Here is a 12,136-nt window from a genome sequence, read left to right as displayed (position 1 = left end):
CATTTATTGCATACCTATGGTATGTATGTCTTACACAATACACAATGCTAAGTACTAAACATTTATTCTAGCAAAGCATGACACATACACAGAATGAGTTGCCAGCCTAAAGGAATGAGGACAAAAGAGGAACTTTTAGGATTTTTGGTAGGGTGTAAGATTTTAGGATAGGTAAGTGAACAAGGAGTGGGATAAGGTAAAAGGAAAAAAAAAAAGCTGCTCACAGGAAATTCCTATAGTTCATCCTAAGATTTAGGCAACGAGAAGTCATCGAAGAATTTTTAGCTTAAAAAAGACAACTTCCAGTTGAAAAACATCCCACAGATGGCAATTAAAAGGTCAAGGTGTCCAAATCAGAAGACTATACTGCAGCAACTGGGACAAATGATGAGCATCTTTACCACAGTTATCACAGGGGTGAAAAACAGCCAACACGTTGATTTTGAAAGTTGAGTATCACCAAATGAAGGCATAAAAAAATAACGGTATACTGACATTAACCAGTTAAATTCTGTATTGTAAGTATCTTTTTATGTCTACATTTGGTGATACTCAATCTTTCAAAAATATTCCAAGTGTATTTAACATTACCCTCATGGCAGGCTTAGAAGTACCCTGGAAACTTAAAGTTTCTAGGGAATTCCCTGGCGGTCCAGTGGATATAGGATTTGGCGCTTTCACTGCCGGGGACCGGTTTCAACCCCTGGTCAGGGAACTGAGATCCCACAAGCTGCGTGGCGCGGCCAAAAAACAAAAGGCTTCTAGTTTTCCCCTTCCAGTACAAGACAGAAAAAATTACGACCTCCCATACTCAAGGAACTAGATTGGGTGAGAGTGGTATTCTTAATTTTAAGTGGTGCTTTACAAGCCATGGAATTTGTGCTCGCTTCGGCAGCACATATACAAGCCATGGAATTTGCAACTATTATGACAATACCAAGAAGTTATCATTGCCAAATACAGAGTTCATGCTGTGAAAGTACATCCTTTCGTCACCTAACTGTACGGTGTACTTAACTATCATCTACTTTTATTTTGCTCTTCCTAATTTATTTTGGGGGGTAGTTTTTTTGGGGGGGGTTGTTTTGTTTTTATTTTATATTGGACTACAGTTGATTTACAATGTTGTGTTAGTTGCAGGTGTACAGCCAAGCAACTCAGTTATACATACACAACTATCTATTCTTTTTCAACTTCTTCTCCCATTTAGGTTATTACAGAATATTGAGCAGAGTTCCCTGTACAAATACAGTAGGACTTTGTTGGTTATCTATTTTAAATATATGTCATCTACTTTCATTAAAAGGAGGACTCATTACTGAATCAGGAAGTTGGGCAACCCTAAGAGATTACTAAGAAAAATCTGATCCCAATTCTTAGGAGAATACCATTAAAACCACTTACCCAACCCTTTTCTACTTGCAAGAATCAAGATTATTGTCTGCACTTTAAGAGCACTGTAAATCGGCTCACTGTTGTGAAATGCCTAAAACATCCTTGGGAAAAAATCTTTATGTACAGATCATTATAATTAAGACACACTGTTTGGAATTTTTCTCCTAGTAGTGGTGGTAAGTGGCATCCTAATGCCTGTTCTTTTTTAACCAGTGGGATCCATTTTTAAAAGCTAAAGTACTAGAAGGTAATACAACAATATAAAGAAAGCTAGCACACTTAATGTACAACTTTGGCTTCACGTGCGTACCTGACACACTAATCACTACTGAATGCTTCTAAAACATGAGTCCAGCTCATAAATTTACACCTCTACTAAAGCTCTCAAGTCAGACAATGGAATACAATAACTAATTTCAATATATTCCTGAATTCGAAGAAACTAATAACTTTTTCACTTAAAACTTCATTAACATAGACTCCAAATTTTTAACATCTACCTCAATAAACCGAACAATTAGACCCTTGACATTCAGATTTAAGAATAATGGCTTCAACTATTTGAGAACCCTAAATGTATGTAACAGATAATATTCTAAAATTTTGTTAAAGGATGTATCACAATCTACTACTCACAGACTGAGTCTAGTCAAATACAATCCCATGAAGGTGAAGTTTATTTCTCCATGTCCCTTCCCTATTCAGCAACTTCATAAACTTAGGTCTCTGTACTTCTCTTTCTGAAAGTGAAAGAAATACCGTTCCATATGGAACAAAGTATTTCCCAAAGGGATTCCAGTTGAAAGCCAAAGCCACTGGCAGTCCAGTGGTTAGGGCGCTGCACTTCCACTGCAGGGGGCAAGGACTGGATCCCTGGTCAGGGAACTAAGATGCCACATGCCGTGCCCAGAAAGAAAAAAGGAAGAAAAAAAAAAAAAAAAGCCAAAGAGAAAAAGAAAAAAGCAACTAACTCTCTTTAAAAATAAATGTCCCTAATAAATAAAATAGCACATTTTTATGTAGGTAACTGGTACATAGTGTTAAAATTACCCAGTATAGTTCAGCATACATGTACAGAGTTCTTACTTCTTTAACAAAGTTTTGAAGGAATAACTTGTCATTTGTATTAGTCAAAATGTATGTCTTAGCACACAAATTTCTGTGAAAATGCGAGAGGCATGGTAAGAATCACACCAGATCTAAATCAAAGTGAACAAAGACTAAGTTAAAAAACCAAAAAAAAACCACTTTTTAGTTATTAACTGACTACTATTTTTAGAAAGAAAGAGAAGTAATGCTGATTTCTCCATCATAATATTATGGCTGACAAGTTCCTGTATGAACACAGGAACAGGAAGGCTAGACTAGAAGTCTGAAATTCCTGTATTAACAATGGCTTAGAATTACCCACTGTAAAATTTCCCATTTTCCCAGGAGAAAAAATAAAAAATAAATGGGGATTTGAGCAGTTTTATAAAGTATTTATCAACCCTCAAAAAGCCACATCATCCCTGTTAGTAATTTTACTAACAGATAAGCTGGTATTCTAAAATGAGACATAAGCCATTGCCATTGGTTGTACAGAACACACACAGAAACAGTCTCAAAATCAGGTAAACAAACAACAGCTATTACCACTTATGACATTTTATTGGCATATGACAATTTACAAGGGTCCCTGTTGCATTATACATCACACTGAGTAAGAATCAGTTAGCCATCTACATTCATTCTTACTGGATATATTTTTACTCAAATTATAACTGAATTCCCAACACTGATTTTAACTGTGACAAAAGGGGAAAAACAGTAATTCCTTAAAGTAGGCTACAACTGGAAAAACAAATTTTGCTTTTTTAATTAAAATTCCTACAATGTTGAAAGGTGTACACACCTAAGGACTGAGTCATGGCCTTCTTAAAACAGCTTTCTTAATCCTTTCTGGAAATATCCTTTGGTTCATTTTTATTTTCCTTCTCTAAGCAAAAGGAAGTATGTTAATGCAGGTTATCAAGGAGTTACTATTTTCTAGCACTTGTAAACAAATATCCTTACCAAGAGGAACCATTCAGCTTTTATAACATGTCATGAAGTAGGGTGTTAAACTGTGGTTTAAAAAAATTCACACAGGCTTCTTATATGCTTGGCTCTAAAAAAAAGATAACATCCACAATGGCATTCTATTGCAGTGTTTTCACAATCACCCTTCCTACTATATTCTAATAGGATATTCCTTCCTCAATTTTATTTAATAAAAGTAACCAAATCATTAACATATTTGGGTTAAAGCAACGCATTTGCACTTAAAATATAACCTGCTGGTAGGACTTGGGTAGCTTTATTCCTACTCCCTATTAAGTAATTTCTCAGTAGGTTCCCCTTTCCTGTTGTCTTATATGGAAAAGCAAAACTGCACATTTATAGACATGCATAGAGATTCAGTATCTAACCAAATAATAACTGTTAAAATAAAAGCTAAATTTATTTGTACAAAATAAAATGGTCGTGAAAATTCTCCTGTGTCAGAGATCAAATCCATGTTGCTTTAGCATGTAATTAATTATTATTCTGACTAGGAGAATATTAGTTATGCCCTGATTAATGCAACACATAGTTGCTTTGACAGTATTTCCTCTGCTCAATTTCAGAAAGACAAAATAAAAATAACGATGCAATCCTTAAGGATCTTAGGGCCATGAACATCACATATACTGAGTTTTGTTTTCATGTTTTTCCCTCATACAGCTCTTAGCTAATGCCTCTGACTGCAGTTAAGGTGCTAGAAGAGCACCTGTAAACAAACCATCAGTGAGGATGAAAGAGCCATACACTTAAGATGTTTAAAAGTTTACACTAACAGAATAAGCATTATCTCCTTTTAATGCAAACATAAAAACTAATTCAGTTGCTGAATTAACAAGTGAAATTTGACTACTTTTATATATGCTCTAAGAGCAGACAGACTTAAACACTAAAATTTACTATTTTGGATTTTCATTCCTTCTAAGAGATATCATCATAAACATAAAGGCAATTCACATTTGAAAGATTATCTTCCTGAACAATAGAACACTTGGGAAGAAAAAGAAAACCCATTTTACAAACTGCAACTGAAATATGGAAAAAAAATAAAAAACAAGTTAGATCAATGCTGTGACAAACTTCCTGTCAGATCTTTTTATTGGTGACATATGAAAAACAAGTTACTTAAAATACCACTAATGAGCAGTATATTCTGTTCGCCTATTATTCCTTATGGTTAGACTACAAACTAATGATTTGGCTGTCCAAAAGCTCAAATAAATATGTAAGGTATGACATCAGGTACACGTCTTTTTAATGTATCAAGTTACTCTGCAGAATAATCCTCTTCCATACCAATGCCAGGATTACAGGTTTTGTTCTGTTTTTTTTTTTTTTAAAGTCTAAGACGTTCAGTAGGAAGGGAGTTTTTATTTGTACTATTGCAAACCAGTTTCCTCTCTCAAACAATAGCTGATATCTAAGACCATGACTCAAACTTTCAGGGAAGAATAGAAAGAGAATATTGAATTTTGAACTCGAAGAGTAAAGGCTCCTAAGAATGGTTTGTATATAGGCCACTGCTTGCTTTCAGTTAAAAAAAAGAAAAAAGAAAAATATTCTCATACTTTTCAATCTAACTTTTAACAGCTTGTACTTTTTTCACGATTGGCAAAGTTTCTTTTTCCTTCTTAAACATTTGCTGAGGTGTTAAACTAGCTTAGTTTACCAAAATAACAACTTTTTCCATGGTACACTTCAAAAATTAGTCACCCTACAATGTAGTGTGTTTGAATTAAGGAGAATGTTAAACAGATGGATACAGTTAAAATAGTTAGTGTGGTTTCTATAAACAACTGCTATTCAGGGATTTGTATGTAGAGCTAACGTTTACTTCAGAATAAACATTAACAAACAGGGAGGGAAGAGAATCATAACTTTCACAGAGCTGTACTTGACCATATCTTATAGACAAAGCAGAATTACAATGCATGTAACAAAAACAGTAAAAGTATTTTTTTTAAAAGTTGATAGTTACAAATATGGTACGTAACAATTTTCTAATTTCAGTACAATTTCCAACATACAGTCTACTATTTTTCAGGATATTTGAAGACTTAAAACAAAATTTCTCTAGACTACTACTTGCAAACAGTAAAATTTAAGTAAAATGCTTACATTCTTATTTGAAAACAAAAATCATGTAAAAAAATGGTGGGTGCAAGTTCTGTTCTCTGTTGCAATCTCACTTCAGATTTACTATTCCTAAAAAAAAAAAAAGAGAGAGAGAGAGAAAGATTAGCAAAGATATGAAGAGTGAAAATGATCCAAAATAATCATCGTTCCTAAAAATTAATTAACTAACTGGCCCACCAAACCCATAACATAAGAAAATATAAGAATCACTAACAAGTTGGAAATTTCTACCTTTTCTTCTTTGCGTCTGTCCTTCTTTTCTTCATTATTTTCCATGGTCTCTTCTTCATCTTCAACAATCCCGTCCCCTTGGTATTTGTCATGAGTCCATTTTGGACTGCTACCTGATTTTTTGAAGTTAAAGCGCCCTCTGCCACGTTGAAAAGTACCACGACCTCTTCCTCTTTTGGCCCAATAATCCACACCATCATCTCTGTCATCATGCTACAGAAAGGTTAAAAGCAATCATCAATGAAACGTCTTTCTTGTAAGGAAGATGATTATACCCCCAATCATAAGTCATGGTATAAATTGTCTGAAGATTGGGTAAATGAGATTGGTACTGTTCCAAAACACAAACAAAACCAATAAAACTGAATTTTTCAACAAAAACATACTCCATCATGAAAGCAAACAGTTACATCATTGCTTCGTAACCCAAGCATTTGAGAGCTGTCCAATTTTTTTGGAGAATCTCAACTGCTAAATTACTGCCAATTTTCAAAATTTTTATTTTTGCTTTCCGTTTTTATTTCAGTCTAAGTCCACTTATTATTAATAAGTATATTATACTGTGTATAAATGATAAAATAACCGATATTTTTCCCCAAAAAATTACCTCAGTCATAAATATGCAACAAAGCATAAAAATATCATTACATTATCAGTAACATTTACTAATAAAACAGGTGATAAGAATTATAGTTTACATATAGCAACAGATTTTAAAAATCCTGAGATTTAAATCTAAATCAATGTGTATTACACATCAGTCTTCTTGGCAAGGAAATTTCACAAGCCAAATCATGATGGCGTGGTCCCTAGAGTAATATCTCAACTTCTTTCTTCTTCACTAACCTAAAATACTGCAGTTATTACAGCCCAACCTTAATTTTTCATTAGCTGCATCCAAAAACAGATGTTCCCCAAGTTACAAATTGTTCCTTTAATCAAAACATCTGCAAAACTGAAAAGTACTTGACTTTGTCGACAAGCAGAAGAGTATTACATCCCAAAGTACAAAACAAAAAGCCAAAGTTCTCCTGTAATGTAATTTAACTGCTGCCCACCTCAAACTTACTTTTAAGTTCATACCCACAAAAATGGGAGTGACACCCCTTTATGAGACAACAGGCATAATGCAAACAATGTTGCATACTGTACACAAGTACAATCTACATACATTAAGTACAACTTATGGAGTACTGATATTGATCAACTGTCCAAAAGTCACTAAAACTTTTCAAATACATAATATGAACACATTTTCAAAACATGCAATGTGCCTTTGTGCATATTCATGTAATACAGATCACCCTCCTGAATCACTTGAAAAGTTCACACATGTAATTAACAGACTATATGAAAGAGTCCTTACCCACTTCTAATAATCTAGCTTTATCAAACCAATAAAAGATGACTAGGCAGAGGGGTGCATGACTCAAAGAATGAACTTAGGAACTATCAAAAGTGTAAATTTCAGTATTTCAGAAAGTTCAATTGTAAACCCAAAATAAACTATTTTAAAATAGTCTGCCACTCAAAATAATATGCACACACAATTACATAATTTCAGGCTCCCTTTTGGTATTAACACAACTAACTCTATATAGCCTTTATGCTTCTTTCTTGTTTGTGGTGTTTACACAGTATTCCATGGAGTTGTAGGAAGAAGCAAACAACCATTGAAGCCAGAGGCATGGGTTTAAATCTTAACAGAAACTGTGTGACTTTACTTCCTCATTTAAAAAAACCAGAGATAGCCTTGAAGGAACATAAACGATCTGTTAAGAAGTGCCCAGCCCAGTGCCTGACAAGCAAGCAATCAACGGTGGTGATAATGTTTATATGGTGCTTATTACTCATCTAATTCTCACAACAACCCTGTAAAATACTGTTACTAACCCTATTTTAGATATAAAGAAATTGAGGCACAGAGAAATTGAGTAACTTGCCCAAGGCCACAGAGACAATCTTTTCCACTGCCCCTTATGCCCATCATCCACAGAATACGTTTTCTAGGTATCTTGGTGACAGTAAATAGTTACCGTATGAGGTAGCTAAGAGCTGAAACAGAAAAAGCAGTGGCAAAGCCAGACACTACAGTTAAACTAGCAATTACTTTTAAACATACAATCATCTGAAATTAAAGAAAACAAAACTCCAAGATCACACTGTGTTTTTCAGAGGGTATCCTGGCAGATACCTAAGTGACATTTTGATGCTAAGCACACTAACTTTTTAATTTTTCTTTTCGCCGCGCCAAGAGGCATGCGAGATCTTAGTTCCCTGACCAGGGATTGAACCCATGCTCCCTGCAATAAAACCACGGAGTCCTAACCACTGGACTGCCAGAAAAGTCCCTAAGCATACTAACTCTTAATCCTCAAATTCTGACATCCAAGATTTTAGTCCTGTTACAGACTAATTAAAATTAATTACTTCATAGATGACAAAGAGGATGTTAGATAGTTATAATACACAGCCAACAATATGTTAACAGAGGAGGCCGTATTAGAACCAAGACCTTCTGAATCCTCTGAACTCTTCTGTATAGAATGATCAAGTTTCAAAGAGTGAATTTATTAAAGCGCCAACCCAAACGTCCTTCCCCACAGGGATTTTCTCTTCCTCAGATGACTTCAACTCAACATGGAGAACTTGCCCATTTTAGTACTTTTCCACTTGCTCCAACTCTTCACGTACTCTCACCTCTCCAGAGAATTTCAGGTTCTAAAGACTATTATCTTTCCTGGAATACTTATTATTGAAAACATTACCTTATCTTTGCATAAATCAAACTTCTGAGAAGGAAAATTTCAGATTAAGAATGCAACAAATGTTACTATTACTCAGTACTGGAGGAAAAATGATACGAGCTGTAAGAACCTTTTGGAGCCCAAGGCATGGGTTCAAATCCTGACCCCACTCCTACTGGCCATGTACCTTTGGTCAAGCTGCTCAATCTCTGTACCTCTGCGTTTTTCATCTATACAAGTGGAATAATGGCCCTACCTCAAAAGGACTTCATAAGCATGAAAATAAATTCATATATGTGAAACACTTAGAATAGTGCCTACCATAATATATGCTCAATAAATGCTATCCATTATTTTTACTAAGTATTAAATGTTTCATTACTCTGGACAAAATTTCCATGTTTGTCAAAACCTAGGGGAATCTATAATTTTCAACTTCATTTAGTCTCAAATTTTTTTTAATATTTCTATTCTCAACACTAGCTGTCTGAAAAGTCAGACCTATTCAGACTACGCAAAATATTTTAACTTTAAATTCCCAGGTAAAAACCAGAGTTGTCATTCCAATAGCTCATTAATTAAGAACAAAGTAATTAATTTTGGAAACTGATTTATAAGAAAAAATGTGATGCGTTAAGTTTACTTCTAGTAAGCATTAGTCTGTGACAAATGCATGTGTATGCCTATATTTATATAGAAATGGAGGTTTTAAAACATAACCCAGAATAGCAACATATAAAATGTTAAATAACACTCTTCTTAATCACTATAACGCCTAGCTGTATGACAATAAAAAATAATTATGTCCCAATTTAAGACAAAAACTATGATACTGGAGACTAAAAGAACACCATAGAAAAATGAAGGTCTGGCCTAAATTAAATATTCGTAAAATGTTTAAGGGTGCTAAACAATTACTATCTACTTGTTCACCTCTCATTTCCCTCTTAACTTTTTGTCCTTTCACATTTGCTCTATTTGTCTGGCATTTTTACAATCACTCACTCCTCACCCCTCCTTTGCAAGGTTGGCCTTTTAATCTCTTCTGACTGGATGATCTTACTGTGGCTTTGTGACTGAATGATGGCTCCTAGACTTTTTTCTCTCTCGATCTGCATTAGCAACTGCCTACTGCACACTTCCACTTAATTTCTGCCTGGCACTTCAATAACAGAACTTACACTTCACCTCAAATTAGCTGCTTTCCCCTTTATTCCCTATCTTTGAGAGATTCCATCTTCTCACTACCAACACCCGACTAGCGGCTCCCTGAATAAGCCTTCATAAATGTTCCTTAAACTTTTCCCAAACCTATAGCCCCTTAGTTCAAACAATTATTTCCCAGATATGTTTGTCACAACCATGATTTTCCAAACTCTGCTTAACATCCAAATTTATTAAAGTATTATGGCCTTCTAAAATTTGGCTCCCGCTTTTTCTTAATTTTCCCAAACTTACACCAATCATCTAGCCATCTGAGTACTGGAGTTCTCTATTTAAGGATGTTTCACTCCTGCTTTCTTACAGTACACCTGCTCATCTTTTAAGCTCAAGATTCAATCCAATATCGTCTACAAAGTCTCTTCTAATCAGTATCTCCTTTGCAATAATCCACCATATGTATTTAGAATGTTCTCCATTACTAGGTCTCGTAAGCCAAGAATTGAAATCATATTTATCTTTCCATCTACAGCATAAACAGCAGTCTATTCATAAATTCTTAAATCGAAAAGGAGATAGGTCTTTTAAACTTTTCTGTAACTGAATAAAATGCCTTTCACTTTCCAGACTGTCAACTCAAGCATAAATTTTTCCTCACATGAGCATATGTTGTGCAAACATTATGCTTAATTTTTTCAGACTGTTGGTCATTAAAGTACCCCAAAAAGAGGCAAATGGAAATTAGTTTTTGAAACAGCTACAATGCCCATTCTTCAAACAAAATATAGATCTACTTCAGAATACAGCTCTATAACTCTAATTTAGCTGATGGCATGGACATTCAGGTTTATTCAAATATATTCATAAAAAGCCAAATGAAAGATACATTTCTATAAAATCCAGTACTATTTTCCTCCTTGCTTCGACAAAACAATTAGTCTTCAGAAATAGTCTCTAAAACATGACTTCCCTGAGAAGCTATGACAAAAATGAGTATTCTGGTAATAGTTTTGGTGTTTTCTCAAGTTTCTGTAATACAGGAAAAAACCCTCTTCTCCCATGCCAAAGTGCAGAAAATTTCCAACATTACCTAGAGAATCTTTCAGGACCCACCTCCTCTGGCTTCATCCCTTATAAAACTACTTCAGAGAGAAGAGCATCACAAGGAAGCACTAAATTAATGTGTATCTAGCAACTTTTCCATAATGTAATTTTTCATCTTCCTTTTACTCCAATAAAAGTTAACAGCCTCCTGAGAACCTTAATTACATGTACTGTGAAAGAATTCTTCTCCTTGTCTTTCAATTAAACAAATAGCTGCGATGATGAAAAGTAAATCTTAATTAGAAGCTTCTACAACTTTTACCGTCTTATAGACAGATACGAAACAAGTTACTGTTCTTCTCTGAATGTGGCTATCAAATCAGGTATATTTTTACTTTACCCTGATCAGCCCATAGGTGATATCAATAAAGTATAAACAGGACTAAAGGGACCCACATTTTCAAAACTTCAAAATCATCTGGGTAATGATTTATTTTAAAAGTTTCCTATATGATGGTGAAATCTTCTCATAGTAGTGGATACCTGTACTCAAATGTATTCACCCAGTATGCTTTGAAAATTAATGCAAATCAAATAAACAGAGATTTCTAACACCCACCAAGAAGTACTTCTTGCTCTTTGGGGTATATTCTGGATCCCATTCCTCTTCCTTCGGTCTCTTTTGAAAAGTAGTATTTGAGTTGTTTGGACCAGTATTTGTCCCAGCAAAAACTCCTCTGGCTCTTCCTCTGCCTCTAATTCGAAACTGATTAACATTAACAAAGTTGTTTAGTAGTGAAATCAAGAGGAATTAAGTTACATGCAAACTCTAATTTTACTGCAGTAACAAAAAACATTCCCTAATTTCTTTCCTAAATCTCAACTTCATGGCCACTGAGGCCAGTAAGGAGGCAAAAAATTCTGCCTACTGAAAGCTGAGTAGGTTAAGAAGAAATGCAGTCAACCTAATTAGTTAACAGTGCAGTCAGAATACTGCACTTTCAAGGCCTGAACTAAAATTTTTAAATAATCAAGTTGGTTTGTTTCCCTTCTACTAGCCAAAAGAGTTGTCTAATTTCCTAACACTAACATCCCAAGTGTTCAGCTACACCTATCACCATACAGGCAAAGCTCTTCTCTTTCCCAAATGATCTAATTAGTGAACCCCACTAATAACAAACTGGATACTTGCTCAAGGTAGGAATCTGAATCTAGAAATTAAAGAGTCAAGAAGATGCACTACTATGAAGTCATTAAATTAACAATTGTAACAAATTTATGGAAACATGGGAATAATGCATATGCTATGTAGAATAAAAAGAAAAGATATAATTTCTATG

General features: G+C 34.5%; 1 protein-coding gene across 5 annotated transcripts in view; it reads right to left on the bottom strand.

Annotated features, from left to right (window-relative positions):
- Positions 1-3,026: 3,026 nt before the first annotated feature.
- The window catches only part of BCLAF1 (BCL2 associated transcription factor 1), a 29,627-nt gene continuing 20,517 nt past the window's right edge, over positions 3,027-12,136 (bottom strand). For 3 of the 5 annotated variants that reach the window (XR_003428416.1, XM_027085589.1, XM_027085599.1), the window contains 3 exons: positions 11,416-11,562; positions 5,845-6,057; positions 3,027-5,682 (listed from right to left, as the gene is read on the bottom strand). Coding sequence is in view for 4 of the 5 variants with exons in the window: in XM_027085589.1 (XP_026941390.1) it covers positions 5,677-5,682; positions 5,845-6,057; positions 11,416-11,562 (366 nt within the window). In the remaining variant the exon portion in view is untranslated. The remainder of the gene's footprint in view (positions 5,683-5,844; positions 6,058-11,415; positions 11,563-12,136) is intronic. The other 2 variants (XM_027085609.1, XM_027085619.1) reach the window with 1 other exon arrangement.

The sequence above is a fragment of the Aethalodelphis obliquidens genome, unplaced genomic scaffold (genome assembly GCF_003676395.1).
Source record: "Aethalodelphis obliquidens isolate GAN/ISIS:26980383/991018 unplaced genomic scaffold, ASM367639v1 scaffold3, whole genome shotgun sequence".
NCBI classification, from domain to species: Eukaryota; Metazoa; Chordata; class Mammalia; order Artiodactyla; family Delphinidae; genus Aethalodelphis; species Aethalodelphis obliquidens.
This window is presented reverse-complemented; position numbering and strand designations above follow the sequence as displayed.